The following is a 25,643-nucleotide window of genomic DNA, read 5'->3' on the forward strand; positions in this document are numbered from 1 at the left end:
GGTTGACTTTTTTCTTTTCAATTTCAATCATTTTCTTTTAGATTTTTAAGGTTAGCCACATTACAATCAATTTGGAATACAGAAACGATATTATATATTTTTGTATATACATATTTCTTTCTCCGTATTTTGGAAATTCTCAAGCGACCTCATTTTCATATCAGGTGACCCACAAGGGGTCGCGACCCCTAGTTTGGGAACCACTGCCATAGAGAGAGAAGTGAATCTGCAGGTGGATCTATTTCATAAGGAGCCTGCAGATAATTAACCTACAGGCCAAGTGCTCAACAGCCTGTGCCATAATGGTCCAGACCTCTTGGCATATCAAAAGTTTTGCATGCTTTAGATACAAGTTGTTTTTCCTGCAGCTTTTTAACAACATTGATTAACCTCATCTCAATTCTGAGAAACTGTTTACATAAAGTCCCATTTAGGCTATTCTTACTTGATTGTTGAAAATCACCCATGGGTAGGATTAATTAAATTGGCAGTTATTTTCATTGGGCACTGACTGCATTTAGTCCATATAGTCATTTGGGGAATTCACAAAGAAGCAGAGACACTGCCCCATAAAAATGTCTCTTGACTTCAAAAGAGATACCATGTTTTTTTATCCAACTGACCAAAAAGAAAACGGACTTTCAATGTAAATTTGGATTACTAGCCTACTTTATTCAGTTTCTCTCTCCCCCACCCCCATCCCACCAGTATGCACAGCTGGCTGGCCACGGTCTCAATGGGTTGTCACTTGTTAACACAGCTACAACGTCATAATTATGGCTAAACCTACCCATTTATACAATTTATCTTCATAAAATCTGATTTGAAAACTAAACCTAACCTTAACCCTAACCTTAACCACACTGCTAACCTAATGCCTAAGCCTTAACAGAGCTGCCAACTCTCACGCATTGTCCATGAAGCACACGCATTTGACCCTCTTCTCACGCTCACACGCCACACACACCTCTTATATCTGACGCGTTGGAAATGACTGCTTTTATTTTTCTAATTAGTCCATTGCATATAGTGCGGTAACCTTTGAACTGTGATCCAAATCGTTTTGAAATCAGAGCATCTGCAACAGCAATTTAACATCACGCACGAAACCTCTATTATTGTCCTGTCTTGCCACAACACTGTGATTGGTGTAGTTATGTAAGGGATCAAGGAAATTGGATGCACATTTTAAAGAAAGGCCCCTCAAGATTAGAGTGGAACTGAATGGAGAGAGAGTTCATAAGACCGTAAAAAGAGCAGCACGGTAGCGTTGTTTTATGTACAATGTTGTCAACAAAATTAGGTTGCTGTTACTCCCGTCCCTATTGCAGAATGCAGCCTTTTGACAGCATGTACAAAAGTCGATTTAATCCACGCTCGCATTAGTCCCCTCGTTTCGAGATTGGTTTTTAGGCTGTGACAATGAAAAGGCAGCAGACAGCAGCGAAGTTTGGTAGGATGACCTTATTTGTGTCTATGGAAATCATTTTGTCAAACATATTGTGAACCCAAAAGTCTAAATTTCATTCTAGAAGGGGGACAATAAATATACAAATCATTTGGTTAGGTGTAGGGGAAGATTTATGTCATCTTGTCTTCAGGAGATTTTATTATCAATTTACTTTATTAAGTCTGATCAGTTGTACAATTGTCATTATTAACAAAGGGTTCAAATAATATTATTCCACTTCTCCCCAATTTACCCAGTGTCTGATATGCCTACTTGTGTCTTTGAAAATGAATTATATAAAGCTATGTAGTTTTGCAGCCATTTGTGGACGGTTTTAAATAAGTCCTACAAATGAGCAATGGCTCATTTTTGAGATTTAAGTACTGTGCACATGCTAGGCAGAGATGGTAGAGGGACTCACATCATATTTGTTCTATGTGGAGTCAGATGATGGCAAGGATCTTCAACTAGTAGGCATGAACCACAGGAGTATTGATATGCATTCGATTTTTCTTGAACGTTGAGTGATTTTGAGAATTAATTGTTATAACAAGAACATTTTCAAACACCCAGCACTTGGGAAACATAGATCAGGGTTGGCCAACCCTCCTGGAGACCTAGCAGAATTTTCTTCCAGACCTGTTTGAAAGAGATAGTTGACAAAAATGACAAAATACAACACGTTTGAGTCCTTACTTTGAAAGCAGTCTATGGACAACAGACCCACTGCCATCAGCCATTAATATTAGTATTTCCTGTGCAGAGCATTCCCACTGACCTTCCCACTGTTTCTCCCATTTGCCTGTCTGCCCATCCAATTCCATTGCTGTCTGAATAAAGTGTCAAACTGAATTAGAGGATGATGCCTCTGGAATGTATACAGTGATTGAGTAGGTGAAGTTATTGTCACGCCTGCTCCCGCTCTTCCTCCCTCTGGCACTCGAGGGCGCCAGACTCCCCAACATTACACACTCAAGCCACCTTCAGTACGCACACCTGCCTTTCCCCATCACGCGCATCAGCGCTCATTGAACTCACGTGGACTCAATTACTTGTGTAATTTCCTTCCCTATATCTGTCTGTTTCCTAGCTCTGTTCCCTGCTTCGGGATTGATTGTCGTCTCTCTTTGTGTTTCCCAGTTCTGACGCTGTTCCTGTCCTGTTGCATGTCCATTCCAAATTAAATGTCAACTCCCCGTACCTGCTTCTCTTCTCAAGCATCATTCCTTACAGTTATGGAGATTGTACTCCTATTAGAGAGACGGTGAGAGAGACACTTCCTCAGGATAGCAGCAGTCCTAATATGTCCATCAGCTCCGGGGTAAGTATGAGTCGCCATCCCAACAGACCAGAGAGCTCAAGGGAGCTGAGGGTCCATGATGAGAACCACTTGATCCATAGTAATTTCTCTTCCATCCTTCCTCCACTTCTGTCTTTCCTGTAGACTTGGCAAGTAATAGCGAATGAACCCCTCCTGTCTCAGCCTCCAGTATTTATGCTGCAGTAGTTTATGTGTCGGGGGGCTAGGGTCAGTTTGTTATATCTGGAGTACTTCTCCTGTCCTATTCGGTGTCCTGTGTGAATCTAAGTGTGCGTTCTCTAATTCTCTCCATCTCTCTTTCTTTCTCTCTCTCGGAGGACCTGAGCCCTAGGACCATGCCCCAGGACTACCTGACATGATGACTCCTTGCTGTCCCCAATCCACCTGGCCATGCTGCTGCTCCAGTTTCAACTGTTCTGCCTTATTATTATTCGACCATGCTGGTCATTTATGAACATTTGAACATCTTGGCCATGTTCTGTTATAATCTCCACCCGGCACAGCCAGAAGAGGACTGGCCACCCCACATAGCCTGGTTCCTCTTTAGGTTTCTTCCTAGGTTTTGGCCTTTCTAGGGAGTTTTTCCTAGCCACCGTGCTTCTACACCTGCATTGCTTGCTGTTTGGGGTTTTAGGCTGGGTTTCTGTACAGCACTTTGAGATATCAGCTGATGTACGAAGGGCTATATAAATACATTTGATTTGATTTGAACTCCGACCAAAAGTGATCAGCAAGGACTTGGCTATGCCTCCAGCGGCGTTTCTCTTTCATGTTACTGGAGTCATAGAAAACCTGAGGAAGAGAAGAGTCATAGCATCCCATAAGTAGGCGGCTCGGTGTGCCGGGATCTGGGTCTGCGACAAGGGTGGCTTGTACAGTCGCAGAAGAGCAGGAGGTAGGTCATCTTTGGAACTTCAGGTTTGGCGCACCATCTTTGGCATTGCAAACAGGTGTGCTGAAATTTTCGGATGGCTTCACTTTCCCGCAGAATCCAATATCTACAGCGCAGTTCCACCAGAACCCTCTCTGGGCCGGGATGGAGGAGAGTCTCGTCAAAATCTTGAATGAGTAGCTTGGTCAGCAGTAGATGCAACTGCAATACGATGGGGTGCATAGCATTCATCTCCAGGTGCTGTGCTCTTCGCAGTCTACCGCCAACTCTAGGGAGTCCTGAATCCTTATCATACTCAGGAGACAAGGGACCCAGATGACTGTTAGAAGGTATAGACTGGTTTGACATGATGGCGTTGACCTCTTCAGAAAACGATTCCATCTGAGCCTGCTTGGTTCGCTGCGGCTATGTAGTCAACTGCATCGCTGGGTGAACTGGAGCGTGGATCGGCCGCCCTGTGTAAGGATCTAGTTGCTGCCTTCATGAGGTCTTTCTATGTATCAGAACTGCTGATATCTGGGAACTGAGGACTGGAACTGACAGACACATGTCCGCAGAAGGCTAATTTCTTCAGTTCGCTGTCATCATGCTCCGGGTCAACAGAAGGCATTGAAGGCCACTGATCTTCTGAGTGTTGGAAGACCTCAGTGACTTGGTGCCATCGATGTGGTTGGGCCAGCTCTTTCAAGGTCATGCCCAGAGTGATGTCATCTGCCGGCTTGTTCGTGGTATCCACATACCTCCAGTTGACTACATCCGTAAGGTACTGAATCTATGTAACATGAGTTCCTACAAAAACCTTCTATCTACAAGATTCTGACTTAAGCCAATGGAGGACTGTGGTGGAATCGGCCCAGAGGATGACTTGTCCGATAGGCAGGGTGAGTTTCTCCTTGAGGTACACTGGCCAGCTGAGCCCCAGTGAGTGCAGCACACAGCTCCAAGCGTGGCATCGACAGCTGCTTCTTTGGCGCAACGCAGAGATTGAGATGATGTGAAGCTCCGCCTCTTTCTCCTAGGTTGGCGTGGTGCGGTTGTGTCAGTGGGATAGACTCAAAGCTGTCACATAATTCATCAGACGGCGCTGGCGAGGGGCTCCTCTCCTCTGACTGAGTCACCTGGGTTCTGGCTGCATCAACACCTTCATCTCTTTCTTTAAGAAAAGACGTGACAAGCTTGACTAGATCTAGCTCATTAGATACCTTCTGTAGATGCTCCTCGGGCCCGGTGAGCTTCCTGCTGTCGATGCTGAGCTTCTTCCTGTCGTCGCTGAGCTTCACTGGCTTCGGGCTGCTATGCATCAACACTCTACGTCGACGTTGTGATCTTGCTCTAGCTGACATTGTAGGTCATTAAACTCTATGAGCTTCATTCCTTCCTCCACATAGCTGCTTGGAAATGGGATAGATCTGGGAAGCGGCTCACCGATGAGTGGGCACTATATCTGGAGCTGGTATCACTCCTCTCTGATCGGATGTCCGCTCGACTACGCCTTCGTCCTAATGATGGAGGTGCCTGAGTTGTGGATAGGCGTTGTTCCTGGTGAGGGAGATATTCAACAGCATAATCACCCAGGAGAGCTTGGGGATATCTTTCTCTCTGTATATGGGGCCGCACGGATGGGTCAGGTGCGCCCGTATGTGTTGGATCAATCTCTTCGGATGGTTTACTCAATCCGACTCTGAAAGACCATGAATTAGAGGTTGATGACTCTGGAATTTATACACTGATAGAGTAGGTGAAGTTATGGAGTTTGTACTCTTATTAGAGAGACGGTGAGAGAGACACTTCTTCAGTTTAGGGTTCTTTAATGTTGATTGGAGATTAACAATGTTTGCGATTCTGTGCCATCTCATTCAGCCGTGATTATCCAATTAACTGTCAATTTATCTTTACAAGATAGATGTGTTCGAGCTGCACATGGTAATGAACTAAACACTCTGCCAGCTTGTGATAGCGGTGATGTCATCACTGAGAAAATATGTTACAAAAATGTTTACCCACCAAAAATCTCAAAACAACAATGTCGTCAAATTTGAGTGTTCATTTAATGTTCAAAGCCTTCTGAATACACCTGACCTGTGTGTTTTTCACCCTGGTCAGAAGCCATGCCAAAATACATTGAATTACAGGAAATTTGCTTTAAAACGTGTAAAATGTTCTTGGGGGAGGACCCCCAGACCCCATCTGGGCAAAATCTCACTCCCACGATTCTTCAAAGGTTGGCAGCCCTGCATTAAATTACGCCCTTTTTTGTGTGTGCCAATTTTTACTTTGTGGCTGTGGAATCTGTCTTTGTGGCTGTGTTATGAGCTCGGTCTTAATAGGCAGCACAATTCTGATATTTTTTTCCACTAATTAGTATTTTGACCAATCAGATCAGCACTGAAACATTTCTGATGTAATTGGTAAAAAGACCAATTAGTGGAGAAAAAAATATCAGAATTGGGTTGCCTAAGTAAACGCAGCCCATGAACTCCGTCAGAATTTTGACAGCCATAAAACACGCCCCTAGCCGCGCACCTCTCCCACAGGCCGTCAGCGGGATTCTACAACACGCTTTACGCTCCTTCAACATCCATCAATTCATTCAGTCAGTCATAGCCATGCAACGACAATGGGAACGGATATTTAAAAACTGCAAAGGCAAACAACAAAGAAAAGAGGTCACCAGAGGCGTAAATTGACAAATTGGGGCTTATATCGTTCTTTCAGGTTGTTTTCTGTTATGAAATGGACCAGATCATAGCCTGATGTCGCGTGCTGCTGTCAGTCTGCTGCTGTGGCCGCGTGCAGATGTGGACATACTAGTACATTAGGCCATTCACCCCGCGAGCTATTGTCCCCTCCATCCTCTTCCACTCCATCCCCTCTCTCGGGGCCAAACTGGCGTGTGCGTCCCTCCCCGGGTATGTCTCTCCGTCTCTCCGCCAGATGGGGCGGAAAACAGGTGAGTTCCGTTTTTTTTCTATTTTTATGTTCTTTCTTTTCTTGTTCTTTTCTTGTTTCTGTGGAGTTTATAGTGTCTGTTCGGAGTTTTCGCTACCGACGAGGGAGGCCAAATACAAGTAGCCTAAGCTTTAATTAAGAGGTCACAGCTTTTAAAAGGATGGTTCATAAACATTTTTTAAAATAAGACTGACAGACTGTCCACAGCTGATCTCCGCAGAAATTAAACAATGTGTTAATTATGATACATTTGATGTATACAGCAATCAATAAAAGCAGAAGCTATAGCTTATAATAATACAATGTATTAAAGACTCATTGTTTATTCCCTTTACCCAAAATGAAAGAAAACAAAAGAAGAGTAGGTCTATGTTAAAGTTGAATGAGTTTGCCACTCTTTTTTCCTCTCCTCCCTCTCTGCATGGGACAGAAGCCTCTGGAGAGGGATGTTTCCTTCCTCAGCCGTTTGTCCTACTGGTGGATTTACAGGTAACAATATTAACATTTTCACATTAGATGCATCATTATCATTAAACATAATGTATCTGATGTATGTTACATAACTGGCAGATTATTTGATTGATGATGTCCTTTGTGCTGTGGTTGCTGTCAGAGTCGTGTCAGCAGGCCATAGGAGGGGGCTACAGCTGTCGGACCTGTGTTGCCTTGGCGATGAGGACTCAGCCCAGAGTTTATGCTCAGCCCTCCAGCAGCAGCAGCAGCACCGGACGACAGAGGGACGGAGTCATAGCCAAGAGTCAGGAGAGGAGGAATCACTGGGTGGAAACACCTCCCACCCAGGTGTTCACCTGTCTGGCCCCGCCCTGCTGTGTCATCTGTATGGGTGGCTCCACCCCTCACTGCTCCAGGTAACCCTGCTGAGGATGACCTCTGACCTACTGGCCCTCCTGCCCCCTCAGGCCCTCAGGTACACACACACAAACACACACGTACACACAGACACAGACACAGAAACAGACACACACACACACACACACATAAACACACCCATGTACACATTTCCTGTGGCGTTATCTTCAAATGCATATTGTTCCCATATTGCTGAAGGAATCTGTAAAAAATGTAATAAAACATTTATAAAAGTGTAAGAGCACAGAACGTCTAGATTCAGCAAGAATATACACAGGTGATAGATACCCTCTTCCTTACACTGCACTGCCTCACCTGTCCCCCAGGTATGGTATTCTCTACTGTGAGAACCAGCCTGTCTTTGATTGGTCTGGGCTTACCCATGCCCTGGCACTATTGGCTGCTGTAGTGTGCCACGCCCTGGTCCAGCAGGTGTGTGAGCGTCACAGCAGAATGACTGAGGTCAGAGTTCAGACAGCGCTGACTGGAGCCTTGTATAAACAGGTACAGAGACATCCACCTCTCTCTCTCTCTCTCTCTCTCTCTCTCTCTCTCTCTCTCTCTCTCTCTCTCTCTCTCTCTCTCTCTCTCTCTCTCTCCTCTCTCTCTCTCTCTCTCTCTCTCTCTCTCTCTCTCTCTCTCTCTCTCTCTCTCTCTCTCTCTCTCTCTCTCTCTCTCTCTCTCTCTCTCTCTCTCTCTCTCTCTCAGTGAACATACATTCAAGAAAATAAAAGAACACTGTTAAATGCTTGCCTTCCTTGTCCTTACACCCCCCCCCCCTTCCCTTCACCTCTCCACCCTTCCTCTCTCTTTCCTCTCCCTTTTCTACTGTAGGCCCTGTCCCGGTGCAGTATTCCTGGGTGTCTACCCTCCCCTGCCCCATCGTTAACCCCACTCCGGGCTGACGTTGGACGGTTAGCAGAGCTCCCAGTCTCCCTGTCTGCCCTGTGGTCTTCCTGGGTGCAGGGGACAGTGTGTGTGTGTCTGCTGTGGAGAGAGCTGGGTCCCTCTTCTCTGGCGGGACTAGCTGTATTGTTACTGCTGGTACCGCTCACCTCTGCTGTACAATGCAGGGCAAGGCTATTACAGGTAACAGAGAGAGTGTGTTTGTGGGTGTGTGTGGCTGCGTGGCGCAGACCTGTGTATGTGTGTAACAATGTATTTTCCCCCTCAGAGAAGCCAGGAGAGCGTGAGGGGAGAAAGACAGCAGCTCGTGCAGGAGATGCTGAACGGAATCAAAGTCTGTCTCTCACACTCTTTTTCAATTTCTTAGTAACCTCAAGACTTCTTGGGTCCTGTCTCTTTCTCTTTTTCTAAGTGATCTAATATCTGTTGTACTCAACTCTCTCTATTCCCACTTCCTCTCTATCTTCCTCCCTCTATCCTTCTAGACGGTGAAGTTGTTGGTCTTGGAGGCGTGGTTCCAGTGCAGAGTGGGCATTGCCAGAGAGAAGGAGCTGGAGACGCTGAGGATTCTGGGATTCCTGACGGCCTTCTCCCTATTGGACCGCGTCTGTGTGCCTTTCCTGGTCCGTCTTTGACCGCTGACCTCTCCTGACATCTCTCTCCCTCAGAAATACCCTAACAGACAGGTGCAGTAGAGTTTGAAGGTCAGTGTTGGACTGGGACACCAGCTGAGACACTGTAGCTCTCCAGGACCAAGGCTGCCTAGTTCAGTCACTAAACAGTACAAACGTGTCAATATCATCAACACTGATGAGAAAGTAGACCTACATAAGCCTTGTTAATGAATTGGGATTTGTGTTTAAAAAGCCCCCTACTTTAGTGAGTCCCATGGTCCCTCTGGCCAGATAGAGAGGGTAGTTGCTTAGCCCTGTCCTAAGCTGATCACTAATACAGACTCAGCGTTGTGGACAGTCTGGGACATTGCGTGCGTTTCATTTTTCGGTCGTAATCTTCCTACCACCTCTCTGACCCAGAAGCTGATATGCAATCTGAGGGATCCAATCAGCATCCAATCACAGCTTTCTGTCCAGACTGGTGTCCGCCTACCTGAGCCCTGGAGAGACAAACCTAACACGCACATACAGCACTGGAAAGGATATTAGATGTTTCAATAATGTGCAGAGATCAACCCTAATCTGACCGGATCACAGATGAGGATCAGTGATTATCGATGAATGGATCTGGGATCGGATAGTTTGGTCTGTGATTGTTATTGTGGACTGATGGATACTGTAGATGAGGACTGATAGATGGTGATGGATGATTAACATGTACTAACACACACACACTCCCCTTTCTGTGTCTCTACAGGTGTGTGTGTCCAGTTTGGGTGTGTATGTGCTGGTGGATGATGGTAATGTTCTGACAGCGTCTCAGGTGTTCACCTGTGTGTGTCTGTTCACACTGCTACGCTCACCTTTTAACCTACTGCCCTCCCTGGCACTGCACCTCACACAGGTAACACACACACACACACACACACACACACACACACACACACACACACACACACACACACACACACACACACACACACACACACACACACAGTAAAGACTTCTGCCTAACCCCGCTCTCTTTCTTTTTGATTGACAGACCTGGCACTCCCTCTGTCATCTGGACCACTTCCTCTTCTCACAGGAAGTCTCTCACACAGGTAACTAACTACAGGTATTTATTATTTATTTTGAACATTTATTTAACTAGGCAAGTCAGTTAAGAATAAATTCTTATTTACAATGACGGCCTACCCCAGCCAAACCCAAACCCGGATGACGCTGGGCAAATTGTGGCTGCTCTATAGGACTCTCAATCACGGCCGATTGTGATACAGCCCGGAATCGAACCAGGTTCTGTAGTGACGCCTCTAGCACTGAGATGCAGTTCCCGCGCCACTCGGGAGCACACCTGTATAGTGTAACACACACACACACTTACCTAGCATTAGCATGATACTGTACAAATCTGACCTGATCCAACCCTCTACCCTCTGTGTGTGTACCGGAATCCTTTTCCTAAATCTTTATGAATCTCTTTTTCAGAGAATGGCACTCTTTCAGAGAATGGGGTCAAGAAAAGCTGTCTCGAGGAGCACTCAGATCGGTGTGTGTGTGTTTTTTCTGTTTATTAACTAGAAAGCATGTCCCCTGTCATCCCTAAGCTGTAGTGTGTTATGTTATTACCTAACCTGCTTACACAATAATGAGAAGGCTTGGATTATACACACACACACACACACACACAGATGACTCAGTTTCTCTGGCCATGCGACATCAAGGGACTGACCGAGGCTCATCCCCAAACTAATCTCTGCCCTCTGATTGGACAAGGGTCTCTCATCTGTGCTGGTCTGATTGGTCAGATTGGGGTAGGGGTTGGTTTATGCAGGGTAAAATTTTTGATTATGCCAGCAAGGTCGGGTTGAGGTGAATACAAAGATGAGGGTGAGATGGGTTGAGGTTGGTGTGTGTGAGAGAGTGGAAAGGGAGTGGAGGTTTGTGCAGAGGCTAAGATAGATGAGAGGTGTGTGTGTGTGTGTGTGTGTGTGTGTGTGTGTGTGTGTGTGTGTGTGTGTGTGTGTGCGTGCGCACGCGAGCCATGGCGTGTTTGAGGGGGTTAGAAAGGCTAAATTACAAATCTTTCTAATCCACAACATTAACCCCCTCACAGAGATAAGAGCATTAGACACACAGAGCAGAGCCCTGACCTGGTCCTCACCGCATTACTTCCCTCTCATCATATCTGATCTGTGGTCATGCATGCTGAGACATAGACATACACACATACATCTTTTCCTTCACTAACCCTTCCCCCAATCCATCTCTCTCTCTCTCTCTCTCTCTCTCTCTCTCTCTCTCTCTCTCTCTCTCTCTCTCTCTCACACACACACACAAATACATAAAATGTCCCCTCTCATTAACAGGTGCAGTAATGAGACCTTGAGAGAGACAGAAGCAAACACTGTACATCTGCCCAAACATGGTGTGAGTACACAGATCTAGGATCAATCTACACATAGAATACAAACAGAATCTGTCCCGAGGTCAGCTGTTATAACACAGTATTTTCCTCTTCTAATCTCAACCTTGCAGTTTACAAAGTGACAGAATAATTGTATGTGTATTCTCCCTGCAGGTGAGCAGTGTGTGTATTCGGCTGTATCTGCATGTGTGTGGCTTGGGCTGGGTGTTGTTGACTGTATTATCCCAGGTGTGTGTTTGTGTGGTGGGTGTGTGTCAGACCGGTCTGTTAGCCGTGTGGACCAGACAGGCTAAAGAACTACAGGGGCTGGAGGAATGGAGAGAACTACGAGACTCACGACTATCTGTCTACGCTGTACTGGGGCTGCTGCAAGGTGTGTGTGTGTGTGTGTGTGTGTGTGTGTGTGTGTGTGTGTGTGTGTGTGTGTGTGTGTGTGTGTGTGTGTGTTTGCGTGCCTACTGTCTAACTCGCGAGCGTGTGTATTTCAGCTCTGTCCGTGTGCTGTGTAGCATTAGCAGTCACTGGTGGTTCTCTGAAGGCGTCTGCCAGTCTCCACTCTGAGCTGCTCTTTGCTCGGCTCCGCCTTCCTCTCAGATTCTACCAGATCACGCCCTCTTCTCTGGTCCTGCGCAGCCTATCACAGGTGAGAGAGGATCTATAAGCAATGACATTATGGCCCTAATTTTTTATAAAAATGTATAGAAAATAGGTTCACATGTATCTCTGTCTGTCTCTCTCTCTGTAGGAGATGTACGTGATTGACGAGCTAGTCCCCACCAACCTCCTCTCCTGGCTCTCCTGTTGGCTGCAGGTGTTTGTGACAGTGCTGCTGATTGTCTACATCTCCCCTCTCTTCATCCTGATAGTTCCGGTGCTGACTTACCTCTTCCTCACAATACAGGTACAGTATAGCATGTAATGGTATGATATAAAATGTAACGCTATGATATAAAATGTAATGGTATGGTATAACATGTAATGGTATGATATAACATGTAATGGTATAAAATGTAATGATATGATATAACATGTAATGGTATAAAATGTAATGATATGATATAACATGTAATGGTATGGTATAACATGTAATGGTATGGTATTACATGTAATGGTATAACATGGTATGGTATGGTATTACATGTAATGGTATAACATGTAATGGTATAACATGGTATGGTATGGTATAACATGTAATGGTATGATATAACATATAATGTTATAACATGTAATGGTATAACATGGTATGGTATCGTATTACATGTAATGGTATGATATAACATATAATGGTATAACATGTAATGGTATGGTATAACATGTAACGGTATGATATAACACGTAATGGTATAACATGTAATGGAATAACATGTAATATGGTATAAAATGTAATGGTATAAAATATAATGGTATAAAATGTAGCGGTATGGTATAACATGTGATGGTATAACATGTAACGGTATGGTATAACATGTAATGGTATAACATGTAACGGTATGGTATAAAATGTAACGGTATGGTATAACATGTAATGGTATGGTATAACATGTAATGGTATAACATGTAGCGGTATGGTATAACATGTAACGGTATGGTATAACATGTAATGGTATGGTATAACATGTAACGGTATGGTATAACATGTAACGGTATGATATAACACGTAATGGTATAACATGTAATGGAATAACATGTAATATGGTATAAAATGTAATGGTATAAAATGCAATGGTATAAAATGTAGCGGTATGGTATAACATGTAATGATATAACATGTAATGGTATAACATGTAACGGTATGGTATTACATGTAATGGTATGGTATAACATGTAATGGTATAACATGTAACGGTATGGTATAAAATGTAACGGTATGGTATAACATGTAACGGTATGGTATAACATGTAACGGTATGGTATAACATGTAACGGTATGGTATAACATGTAATGGTATGGTATAACATGTAATGGTATAACATGTAACGGTATGGTATAACATGTAACGGTATGGTATAACATGTAACGGTATGGTATAACATGTAACGGTATGGTATAACATGTAACGGTATGGTATAACATGTAACGGTATGGTATAACATGTAACGGTATGGTATAACATGTAATGGTATGGTAGAACATGTAATGGTATAACATGTAACGGTATGGTATAACATGTAACGGTATGGTATAAAATGTAACGGTATGGTATAACATGTAATGGTATAAAATGTAACGGTATGGTATAACATGTAACGGTATGGTATAACATGTAACGGTATGGTATAACATGTAACGGTATGGTATAACATGTAATGGTATGGTATAACATGTAATGGTATAACATGTAACGGTATGGTATAACATGTAACGGTATGGTATAAAATGTAACGGTATGGTATAACATGTAACGGTATGGTATAACATGTAACGGTATGGTATAACATGTAACGGTATGGTATAACATGTAATGGTATGGTATAACATGTAATGGTATAACATGTAACGGTATGGTATAACATGTAACGGTATGGTATAAAATGTAACGGTATGGTATAACATGTAATGGTATGGTATAACATGTAATGGTTTAACATGTAGCGGTATGGTATAAAAAGTAATGGTATGATATAACATGTAATGGTATTACATGTAATGGTATGGTATAACATGTAATGGTATAACATGTAATGATATGGTATAACATGTAACGGTATGATATAAAAAGTAATGGTATGGTATAACATGTAATGGTATGATATAACACGTAATGGTATGATATAACACGTAATGGTATGATATAACATGTAATGGTATAATTTGTAATGGTATGTAATGGTATAATTTATAACATGTAATGGTAGAATTTGTTCTACTGTATTATTGACTGCATGTTTTGTTTATTCCATGTGTAACTCTGTGTTGTTGTTATGTGTCGATTTGCTACGCTTTATCTTGGCCAGGTCGCAGTTGCAAATGAGAACTTGTTCTCAACTAGCCTACCTGGTTAAATAAAGATGAAATAAAAAATAAAAATAACATGTAATGGTATGGTATTACATGTAACGGTATGATATAAAATGTAATGGTATGGTATATAACATGTAATGGTATAACATGTAATGGTATTACATAACATGTAATGGTATGGTATTACATGTAATGGTATGGTATAAAATGTTTTTGATGCCTTTCGTCTGTCTATATGCTGTAAGTACATTCCTGTCCACTAGATGGAGTAATCACATCACTGACTCACTGATCTGCTTTAGTTTCTGTAAGAAACACATGGAGACAGATGTTACTCAGCAAACTGCATTTTTCTCTTATACTCGCCTTCTGTTCTTCCATTTCTCTCCTCCATCTATCTATCCTCTCTCTCTCTCTCAGTCATACTACAGGTCAGTCTCGGGTCAGGTGAGGAGGATGGTTTCAGACTCTGCCTCCTCTCTCTCATCCCTCCTTTCTGAGTCACACAGGGATGAGGTCACCAGTGGTAGTCATGACGACCCCTTGACCCGTTGCTATGGTGCCCTCAACGAGCACCTGGTGTGTCGCTACAACTGCATTTTATTGGACAGGTTAGAGGACAGGACCCTTTACACACAAACACATTCACATAACTCATACATATTACAAACACAGAAATAGTGTGTGTTAATAAAATGTTATATCTCTCTCTCTAGGTGGGTATCAGTGTGGTTGGATGCCTTTGCAGGACTGGTTCTGTTCCTGGTCTCTGTGACTCTACTGGACTCTGAGGTAGACCCCAGTACTGTAGGACTGGTCCTGACTTACACCCTCAGCCTGAGAGAGGTTCTTCATCTCCTGGTCCAAGCAAGCTGTGGCGTAGAGAGCAGTGCTGGTGCCATCCAGAAGATGGACCAACATGCACACATGGAGAGAGAGGTAGGCTGCAGAGTAGAGAGAGAGGTAGGCTGCAGAGTAGAGAGAGAGGTAGGCTACAGAGTAGAGAGAGAGGTAGGCTGCAGAGTAGAGAGAGAGGTAGGCTACAGAGTAGAGAGAGGTAGGCTACAGAGTAGAGAGAGAGAGAGAGGTAGGCTACAGAGTAGAGAGAGAGAGAGAGGTAGGCTACAGAGTAGAGAGAGAGAGAGAGGTAGGCTACAGAGTAGAGAGAGGTAGGCTACAGAGTAGAGAGAGAGAGAGGTAGGCTACAGAGTAGAGAGAGAGAGAGAGGTAGGCTACAGAGTAGAGAGAGGTAGGCTACAGAGTAGAGAGAGGTAGGCTACAGAGTAGAGTGAGGTAGGCTACAGAGTAGAGAGAGGTAGGCTACAGAGTAGAGAGAGGTAGGCTACAGAGTAGAGAGAGAGGTAGGCTACAGAGTAGAGAGAGAGGTAGGCTACAGAGTAGAGAGAGGTAGGCTACAGAGTAGAGAGAGGTAGGCTACAGAGTAGAGAGAGGTAGGCTACAGAGTAGAGAGAGGTAGGCTACAGGGTAGAGAGAGAGAAAGAGGTAGGCTACAGAGTCGAGAGAAAGAAAGAGGTAGGCTACAGAGTAGAGAGAGAGATAGGTAGGCTACAGAGTAGAGAGAGAGAGAAATAGGTAGGCTACAGAGTAGAGAGAGAGAAAGAGGTAGGCTACAGGGTAGAGAGAGAGAGAAAGAGGTAGGCTACAGGGTAGAGAAAGAGGTAGGCTACCGAGTAGAGAGAGAGAGAAAGAGGTAGGCTACAGGGTAGAGAGAGAGAAAGAGGTAGGCTACAGAGTAGAGAGAGAGAAAGAGGTAGGCTACAGAGTAGAGAAAGAGGTAGGCTACCGAGTAGAGAGAGAGAAAGAGGTAGGCTACCGAGTAGAGAGAGAGAGAAAGAGGTAGGCTACAGGGTAGAGAGAGAGAAAGAGGTAGGCTACAGGGTAGAGAGAGAGAAAGAGGTATGCTACAGGGTAGAGGGAGAGAAAGAGGTAGGCTACAGAGTAGAGAGAAAGAAAGAGGTAGGCTACAGTTACTGTCACAGATACAGCACTGTTATGGTATTAAACAGAGTAGAGAGGACACAGATATAGCACTGTTATGGTATTAAACAGAGTAGAGAGAGGACACAGATACAGTACTGTTATGGTATTAAACAGAGTAGAGAGAGGACACAGATACAGCACTGTTATGATATTAAACAGAGTAGAGAGAGGACACAGATACAGCACTGTTATGGTATTAAACAGAGTAGAGAGAGGACACAGATACAGCACTGTTATGGTATTAAACAGAGTAGAGAGAGGACACAGATACAGCACTGTTATGGTATTAAACAGAGTAGAGAGAGGACACAGATACAGCACTGTTATGGTATTAAACAGAGTAGAGAGAGGACACAGATACAGCACTGTTATGGTATTAAACAGAGTAGAGAGAGGACACAGATACAGTACTGTTATGGTATTAAACAGAGTAGAGAGAGGACACAGATCTTCAAAGTAGCCACCCTTTGCCTTGATGGCAGCTTTGCATACTCTTGGCATTCTCTCAAACAGCTTCACCTGAAATGCAACAGTCTTGAAGGAGTTCCCACATATGCTGAGCACTTGTTGGCTGCTTTTCCTTCACTCTGCGGTCCAACTCATCCCAAACCATCTCAACTGGGTTGAGGTCTGGTGATTGTGGAGGCCAGGTCATCTGATGCAGCACTCCATCACTCTATGTATTGGTCAAATAGCCCTTACACAGCCTGGAAGTGTGTTGGGTCATTGTCGTCTTGAAAAACAAATGATAGTACCACTAAGCGCAAACCAGATGGGATGGTGTGTCGCTGCATAATGCTCTAATGGACATATCCTCTACCTGCAGCAGAGGTAACTCTGGGTCTTCCTTTCCTGTGGCGGTCCTCATGAGAGACAGTTTCATCATAGCGCTTGATTGTTTTTGCGACTGCACTTGAAGAAATGTTCAAAGTTCTTGACATTTTTCACACTTACTGACCTACATGTCTTAAAGTAATGATGAACTCTCATTCCTCTTTGCTTATTTGAGCTGTTCTTGGCATAATATGGAATTGGTATTTTACCAAACAGGGCTATCTTCTGTATACCACCCCTACCTTGTCACAACACAACTGATTGGCTCAAATGCATTACGAAGGAAAGAAATTCCACAAATTCACTTTTAACAAGGCACAGCTGTTAATTGAAATACATTCCAGGTGAATACCTCATGAAGCCGGTTGAGAGAATGCCAAGAGTGTGCAAAGCTGTCATCAAGGTAAAGGGTGGCTGCTTTGAAGAATCTCAAATATGAAATATATTTTGATTAACACTTTTTGTGGTTATACATGATTCCATGTGTTATTTCATAGTGTATGTCTTAACTGTTATTCTACAATGTAGAAAATAGTACAAACAAAGAAAAACCCTTGAATGAGTAGGTGTGTCCATACTTTTGTGTACTGTATATCACTCCCTCTCTTCTCTTCCTCTCTCAGCCCCCCTGGTCTGTGCCCTGTAGAGCACCCCCTAGCTGGCCAAAGGAGGGAGTGGTGGAGTTCAGGAGCTATGAGACGGAGCTTAACCCATCACCCGCTGAACTGTCTTTTTGCACTCGGACCAGAGAGAAGGTTTGTGTGTGAGCCTTGATTCTCTGTGTGTGTTTGTGTGTACTTTGCTGTAGGTGTGTGAATGTGTACATGTATATACTACTAGGTTTATGTTACTCTACAGGTTGGTGTGGTGAGCAGATCAGGAGCAGAGCTGGATGCCATAACCAGTTCTCTCTTCCGATTGGTGGAGGGCCGAAGGGGCGTGTTGATGATTGACGGGGTGGACATCTCTAGTGTGGGACTCCATGACCTTCGCAGCCGGTTGGCGGTCATAGCTCGGGTTCCAACTCTGTTCTCCTGTTCACTGCGCTCCAACCTGGACCCCTGGGGTTGCCATGGGGATGCCCAGGTGTGGCAGGCACTGGAGAGGTGCCACCTGAAGGAAAGGGTCAGCTTGCTGCCAGGACAGCTCCTCTACCCACTACAACACGGAGGGGCCGGGCTCAGGTACAGTGCCTTGCGAAAGTATTCGGCCCCCTTGAACTTTGCGACCTTTTGCCACATTTCAGGCTTCAAACATAAAGATATAAAACTGTATTTTTTTGTGAAGAATCAACAACAAGTGGGACACAATCATGAAGTGGAACGACATTTATTGGATATATCTCAAACTTTTTTTAACAAATCAAAAACTGAAAAATTGGGCGTGCAAAATTATTCAGCCCCCTTAAGTTAATACTTTGTAGCGCCACCTTTTGCTGCGATTACAGCTGTAAGTCGCTTGGGGTATGTCTCTATCAGTTTTGCACATCGAGAGACTGAAATTTTTTCACATTCCTCCTTGCAAAACAGCTCGAGCTCAGTGAGGTTGGATGGAGAGCATTTGTGAACAGCAGTTTTCAGTTCTTTCCACAGATTCTCGATTGGATTCAGGTCTGGACTTTGACTTGGCCATTCTAACACCTGGATATGTTTATTTTTGAACCATTCCATTGTAGACTTTGCTTTATGTTTTGGATCATTGTCTTGTTGGAAGACAAATCTCCGTCCCAGTCTCAGGTCTTTTGCAGACTTCTTCCAGAATGGTCCTGTATTTGGCTCCATCCATCTTCCCATCAATTTTAATCATCTTCCCTGTCCCTGCTGAAGAAAAGCAGGCCCAAACCATGATGCTGCCACCACCATGTTTGACAGTGGGGATGGTGTGTTCAGGGTGATGAGCTGTGTTGCTTTTACGCCAAACATAACATTTTGCATTGTTGCCAAAAAGTTCAATTTTGGTTTCATCTGACCAGAGCACCTTCTTCCACATGTTTGGTGTGTCTCCCAGGTGGCTTATGGCAAACTTTAAACGACACTTTTTATGGATATCTTTAAGAAATGGCTTTCTTCTTGCCACTCTTCCATAAAGGCCAGATTTGTGCAATATACGACTGATTGTTGTCCTATGGACAGAGTCTCCCACCTCAGCTGTAGATCTCTGCAGTTCATCCAGAATGATCATGGGCCTCTTGGCTGCATCTCTGATCAGTCTTCTCCTTGTATGAGCTGAAAGTTTAGAGGGACGGCCAGGTCTTGGTAGATTTGCAGTGGTCTGATACTCCTTCCATTTCAATATTATCGCTTGCACAGTGCTCCTTGGGATGTTTAAAGCTTGGGAAATCTTTTTGTATCCAAATCCGGCTTTAAACTTCTTCACAACAGTATCTCGGACCTGCCTGGTGTGTTCCTTGTTCTTCATGATGCTTTCTGCGCTTTTAATGGACCTCTGAGACTATCACAGTGCAGGTGCATTTATACGGAGACTTGATTACACACAGGTGGATTGTATTTATCATCATTTGTCATTTAGGTCAACATTGGATCATTCAGAGATCCTCACTGAACTTCTGGAGAGAGTTTGCTGCACTGAAAGTAAAGGGGCTGAATAATTTTGCACGCCCAATTTTTCCGTTTTTGATTTGTTAAAAAGGTTTGAAATATCCAATAAATGTCGTTCCACTTCATGATTGTGTCCCACTTGTTGTTGATTCTTCACAAAAAAATACAGTTTTATATCTTTATGTTTGAAGCCTGAAATGTGGCAAAAGGTCGCAAAGTTCAAGGGGGCCGAATACTTTCGCAAGGCACTGTAGGTATCAGACAGCTGTATACGGGTACAGGTGTGAGAGAGACAGGTACAGGTGTGAGAGAGACAGGTACAGGTGTCTGAGAGACAGGTACAGGTGTGTGAGAGACAGGTACAGGTGTGTGAGAGAGACAGGTGCAGGTGTGAGAGTGAGAGACAGGTACAGGTGTGAGAGAGATACAGGTGCAGGTGTGAGAGTGAGAGGTGCAGGTCTGAGAGAGAGAGGTGCAGGTGTGTGAGAGAGACAGGTACAGGTGTGTGAGAGAGAGGCAGGTGTGTGAGAGAGAGACAGGTACAGGTGTGAGAGAGGGGCAGGTGTGAGAGAGAGAGACAGATGCAGGTGTGAGAGAGAGAGACAGATACAGGTGTGAGAGTGAGAGACAGGTGTGAGAGTGAGAGACAGGTGCAGGTGTTTGAGAAAGAGGCAGGTGTGTGAGAGAGAGACAGGTACAGGTGTGAGAGAGAGGCAGGTGCAGGTGTATGAGAGAGAGACAGGTGCAGGTGTGAGAGTGAGAGACAGGTGCAGGTGTGAGAGAGAGAGACCGGTGCAGGTGTGAGAGAGAGAGAGGCAGGTGCAGGTGTGTGAGAGACAGGTGCAGGTGTGAGAGTGAGAGACAGGTACAGGTGTGTGAGAGTGAGAGACAGGTACAGGTGTGTGAGAGTGAGAGAGAGGTACAGGTGTGTGAGAGAGAGACAGGTACAGGTGTGAGAGAGAGACAGGTGCAGGTGTGAGAGAGAGACAGGTGCAGGTGTGAGAGAGATACAGGTGCAGGTGTGAGAGTGAGGTGCAGGTGTGAGAGAGAGAGGTGCAGGTGTGTGAGAGAGACAGGTACAGGTGTGTGAGAGAGAGGCAGGTGTGTGAGAGAGAGACAGGTACAGGTGTGAGAGAGGGGCAGGTGTGAGAGACAGGTGCAGGTGTGAGAGAGAGAGACAGATACAGGTGTGAGAGTGAGAGACAGGTGTGAGAGTGAGAGACAGGTGCAGGTGTTTGAGAGAGAGGCAGGTGTGTGAGAGAGAGACAGGTACAGGTGTGAGAGAGAGGCAGGTGCAGGTGTATGAGAGAGAGACAGGTGCAGGTGTGAGAGTGAGAGTGAGAGACAGGTGCAGGTGTGAGAGAGAGAGACAGGTGCAGGTGTGAGAGAGAGGCAGGTGCAGGTGTGTGAGAGACAGGTGCAGGTGTGAGAGACAGGTACAGGTGTGTGAGAGTGAGAGAGAGATACAGGTGTGTGAGAGACAGGTACAGGTGTGAGAGAGAGGCAGGTGCAGGTGTATGAGAGAGAGACAGGTGCAGGTGTGAGAGTGAGAGACAGGTGCAGGTGTGAGAGAGAGAGAGGCAGGTGCAGGTGTGTGAGAGACAGGTGCAGGTGTGAGAGTGAGAGACAGGTACAGGTGTGTGAGAGTGAGAAACAGGTACAGGTGTGTGAGATAGAGACAGGGGCAGGTGTGAGAGAGATACAGGTGCAGGTGTGAGAGTGAGAGAGGTGCAGGTGTGTGAGAGAGAGAGGTGCAGGTGTGTGAGAGAGACAGGTACAGGTGTGTGAGAGAGAGGCAGTTGTGTGAGAGAGAGACAGGTACAGGTGTGAGAGAGAGGCAGGTGTGAGAGAGAGACAGGTGCAGGTGTGAGAGAGAGAGGCAGGTGTGTGAGAGAGAGACAGGTACAGGTGTGAGAGCGAGGCAGGTGCAGGTGTATGAGAGAGAGACAGGTGCAGGTGTGAGAGTGAGAGAGACAGTTGCAGGTGTGAGAGAGAGAGAGAGGCAGGTGCAGGTGTGTGAGACAGTTGCAGGTGTGAGAGTGAGAGACAGGTACAGGTGTGTGAGAGAGAGGCAGTTGTGTGAGAGAGAGACAGGTACAGGTGTGAGAGCGAGGCAGGTGCAGGTGTATGAGAGAGAGACAGGTGCAGGTGTGAGAGTGAGAGAGACAGTTGCAGGTGTGAGAGAGAGAGAGAGGCAGGTGCAGGTGTGTGAGACAGTTGCAGGTGTGAGAGTGAGAGACAGGTACAGGTGTGAGAGAGAGAGAGACAGGTGCAGGTGTGAGAGAGAGAGGCAGGTGTGAGAGAGAGAGGCAGGTGTGAGAGAGAGAGAGAGAGAGAGAGACAGGTACAGGTGTGTGAGAGAGAGACAGGTGCAGGTGTGAGAGAGAGAGAGACAGGTGCTGGTGTGAGAGAGAGAGAGACAGGTACAGGTGTGAGAGAGAGATAGGTACAGGTGGGAGAGAGAGAGAGACAGGTACAGGTGTGAGAGAGAGATAGGTACAGGTGGGAGAGAGAGACAGGTGTGCATGTGAAACGTATGTGGCAGATTGACAAGTGTGTAGACTAAAATCAGAGGAGGCTGGTGGGATGAGTTATAGGAGGACAGGCTCATTGTAATGGCTGGAATGGAATCAAATGTGGTTTCCATATGTTTGATGTGTTTGATAAGTTCCATTTAATCATTTCCAGCCATTACAATGTGCCTGTCCTCCTATAGCTCCTCCCACCAGCCTCCTCAACCGTAAACCTCAGTCTGCAACTCCCTCTCCCTCTCCAGCTCCAGTGAGAGGAGGCTGCTGTGTGTGTGTCGTGCCCTGTTGAAGGACTGTGTTGTCCTGGTAGTGGAGGACCCTGTTCCCCCTGTAGACGTCCACACTGAGAGGCTGCTCCAGAGCATCATACACACACACTTCTCCCACTGCACCGGGCTGTATCTAACACAGAACCCTGGGAATGTCACACACACTGACAGGTGAGGGTTACTGAGATCTGTGTTCCTCTGTGGGATTTGTGTTCTGTCATTTCATCTTATAAGAAGAGATTAATGTTGCTCACTTTTTTCCATATGCTTGACCAGTTGTATCTCTCTTTCCCCCTCCTTCTCTCCCTGCCTCTCCAGGGTGTTGGTGTTAGATGGGGGACGTGTGGCTGAGTTTGACTGCGCCTCTGCTCTCCTCCAGAGGGGGGCACTGTTCTCCCAGCTGCTCTCTGAGACACATAGAAACCAAGACACAGAAGAAGAGTGAAGAATGAGGGTGGAAGTTGGTATTAGGAACAGAACTAGGATCATTTTACCCATGATCATAATGATGCTGGACTAGCTGTTTGAGTTTGCTCAGTTGTTTGAAGCATGGGGTTCCAACACTAGAGTAATAACACCAGAGTTGTGGGTTTCAACACCAGAATAATAACACCAGAGTTGTGGGTTTCAACACCAGAGTAATAACACCAGAGTTGTGGGTTTCAACACCAGAGTAATAACACCAGAGTTGTGGGTTTCAACACCAGAATAATAACACCAGAGTTGTGGGTTTCAACACCAGAATAATAACACCAGAGTTGTGGGTTTCAACACCAGAGTAATAACACCAGAGTTGTGGGTTTCAACACCAGTGTAATAACACCAGAGTTGTGGGTTTCAACACCAGAGTAATAACACCAGAGTTGTGGGTTTCAACACCAGAATAATAACACCAGAGTTGTGGGTTTCAACACCAGAGTAATAACACCAGAGTTGTGTGACACTCTGGATAAAAGCATCTGCTAAATGACCATATTATTATATTACCATGTGTTAAGTGCCCCTCGTAAGAGGATCCTAAAGGGCTATACATTGTGATGAGGTTACTTACCTCATCCTCTACCAGCAGCGTCCATCTTGGCTCAATGGGGCTATCTGGTTGCCGTGACTGTGATGCTTTTGCAATATGGTCAATGTGAAACTGAGTTATAGAGGAACCGCATGGACTGTGGCCAGGGCTTTAAGTGTACTCAGACTATGTGGTGATACAGGATCAATAGTAAAAGTACAACAAATACAGCACAGTAAGCACAGCACTCAATACATACAGCAAGTTTATCTCAATGACTGACACCAGCACAACAAACTACTGCCTGGACTACAGACTCTCTCTCTGTGTCTCTCTCCCAACCCCCTTCTCTTAATTTATCTTTCATTTCTCTCTCTCTCTCTGTCTCTCTCTCTCTCTGTCTCTCTCTCTCTCTCTCTGTCTCTCTCTCTCTCTCTCTCTCTCTCTCTCTCTGTCTCTATCTCTGTCTCCCAACCCCCTTCTCTTAATTTATCTTTCATTTCTCTCTCTCTCTGTCTCTCTGTCTCTCTCTCTCTGTCTCTCTCCCAACTGCCCTTCTCTTAATTTGTTTGATCTCTCACTCTCTCGCTCCCGGTTAGGCATAAATCTGTTCTGATTGAAGAGGGCTTTTATTGACCAGGATTATCCGTCCAGCTCTGTATCTACTGTTACGGGTACATTCAGGCTTGGCCAGTACTGTTTATACAAAATCTCTACAATGTATACAAAATGTATTGTGTCCTTTTGAACTCATTCTGACGATACATGATCAATTGTAGCTGATCATCGCTGTGTGTGTGTTTCTAATGAACATCAAATGTTGAAGGTTCTATTTTCTTAATTTTACCCTGAGCTTTAAAATGCAATGATTACTCATATCTATAATTACCAGAACCTCCGTGTGTGTGTGTGCTCTTGTTGAAGCACAGGACTGATAAGTTTAATTGGCAGGCTAATCACTTTAACAAAGTACGACTAATAACTGACTGGGGTAACCCACACACACTCTTCAGTGTGTGCGTGCGTGTCATGTCTCATCATCGAAAATGCACAATTAAACACGACGTCAATGAATCACATAAAGCTTTTTTATTGAGTTATCTCGTCACAAAACAAGTTATGGGTGAAAAAGGTATCTTTCAGTTTCTACAAGGCTCTTTATAAACTCTGTTTTCATCTCTGGCTGTGGGTAGACATGCTAGCAGGACAGTGACTGCATCACAACGCTGAGTACAAAACACGCCACTTCTTAACAACACATTCACACACAGGCTCCAAAACGTACCACACCATCACCAGAATCTAGTCTCATATATGTACCACTGATCTACTGTATGTGTTTCTAGAACCTCTAGAACCTAATGTATGTACAACACTCCATCCAACACATACACACTGAAACATACACAAATCCCTTATTAAAACCTTGTTCAATGGTTGAGCGTGCTACACGTGTGTTTGCCTTTGAAAGAAAACACATGTAGTACTCTCATATATTCCATCATATGAAAGCAATAACACAGGACATCGGAGGATAAGTTGAGATGTATGGCATGTATCAATATTTAGCCAGGTGGATAATCTCTCACATTAGACAATGCTTATACGGAATATAAAATATAACATTGTAGACCATGTAACATGCACAAAACTGCACTTACAGTATTCATATCAGGCGGTGATAAATATTGGATAAATACTGACTGTTTCATCCATGAGATATTTACTGGCATTATGCATTCAATTAGATTGGATCATGGACATTTTTTTATTTTTTTCAGGACATTTAGGAAAGTCATTTAGCTGACTGATCTGTCTGAGACATAGCTCCCCAGTGAGGGAACAGAGAGTTAAGCTAGTACTAAACCCTGAACAACGGGAAGCAGATCAAACAACACACTTCAATATCCATTTTAAAGTCCTATTTCCCTATTTCCCCCTCCCTGCCTCTTTCCCTCTCTCTTTTTATCTTTTATTCACTTTCCCTTAAATGTTGCTCTTTTCCCCCACTCCCTCCCCTCCCTCCTCTCCCTCCACTCCCTCCTCTCC

The 25,643-nt window shown here is 44.7% G+C and overlaps 1 protein-coding gene across 1 annotated transcript; it reads left to right on the forward strand.

Moving 5' to 3' along the window:
- The first annotated feature begins 6,211 nt into the window (after nt 1-6,211).
- abcc13 (ATP-binding cassette, sub-family C (CFTR/MRP), member 13) lies at nt 6,212-25,589 on the forward strand. Its single transcript, XM_031796492.1, has 20 exons — nt 6,212-6,613; nt 7,043-7,101; nt 7,226-7,540; nt 7,809-7,986; nt 8,317-8,571; nt 8,657-8,722; nt 8,874-9,011; nt 9,760-9,906; nt 10,045-10,105; nt 10,491-10,551; nt 11,372-11,432; nt 11,584-11,803; nt 11,919-12,073; nt 12,176-12,331; nt 14,813-15,003; nt 15,109-15,331; nt 17,851-17,982; nt 18,086-18,411; nt 22,562-22,756; nt 22,904-25,589. Exons 1-20 carry the CDS (start codon nt 6,575-6,577, stop codon nt 23,028-23,030), a joined length of 3,105 nt encoding a protein of 1,034 aa, XP_031652352.1. The 5' UTR covers nt 6,212-6,574; the 3' UTR covers nt 23,031-25,589.
- Nucleotides 25,590-25,643: the final 54 nt, after the last annotated feature.

This window comes from Oncorhynchus kisutch, linkage group LG18, assembly GCF_002021735.2.
Source record: "Oncorhynchus kisutch isolate 150728-3 linkage group LG18, Okis_V2, whole genome shotgun sequence".
NCBI lineage: Eukaryota > Metazoa > Chordata > Actinopteri > Salmoniformes > Salmonidae > Oncorhynchus > Oncorhynchus kisutch.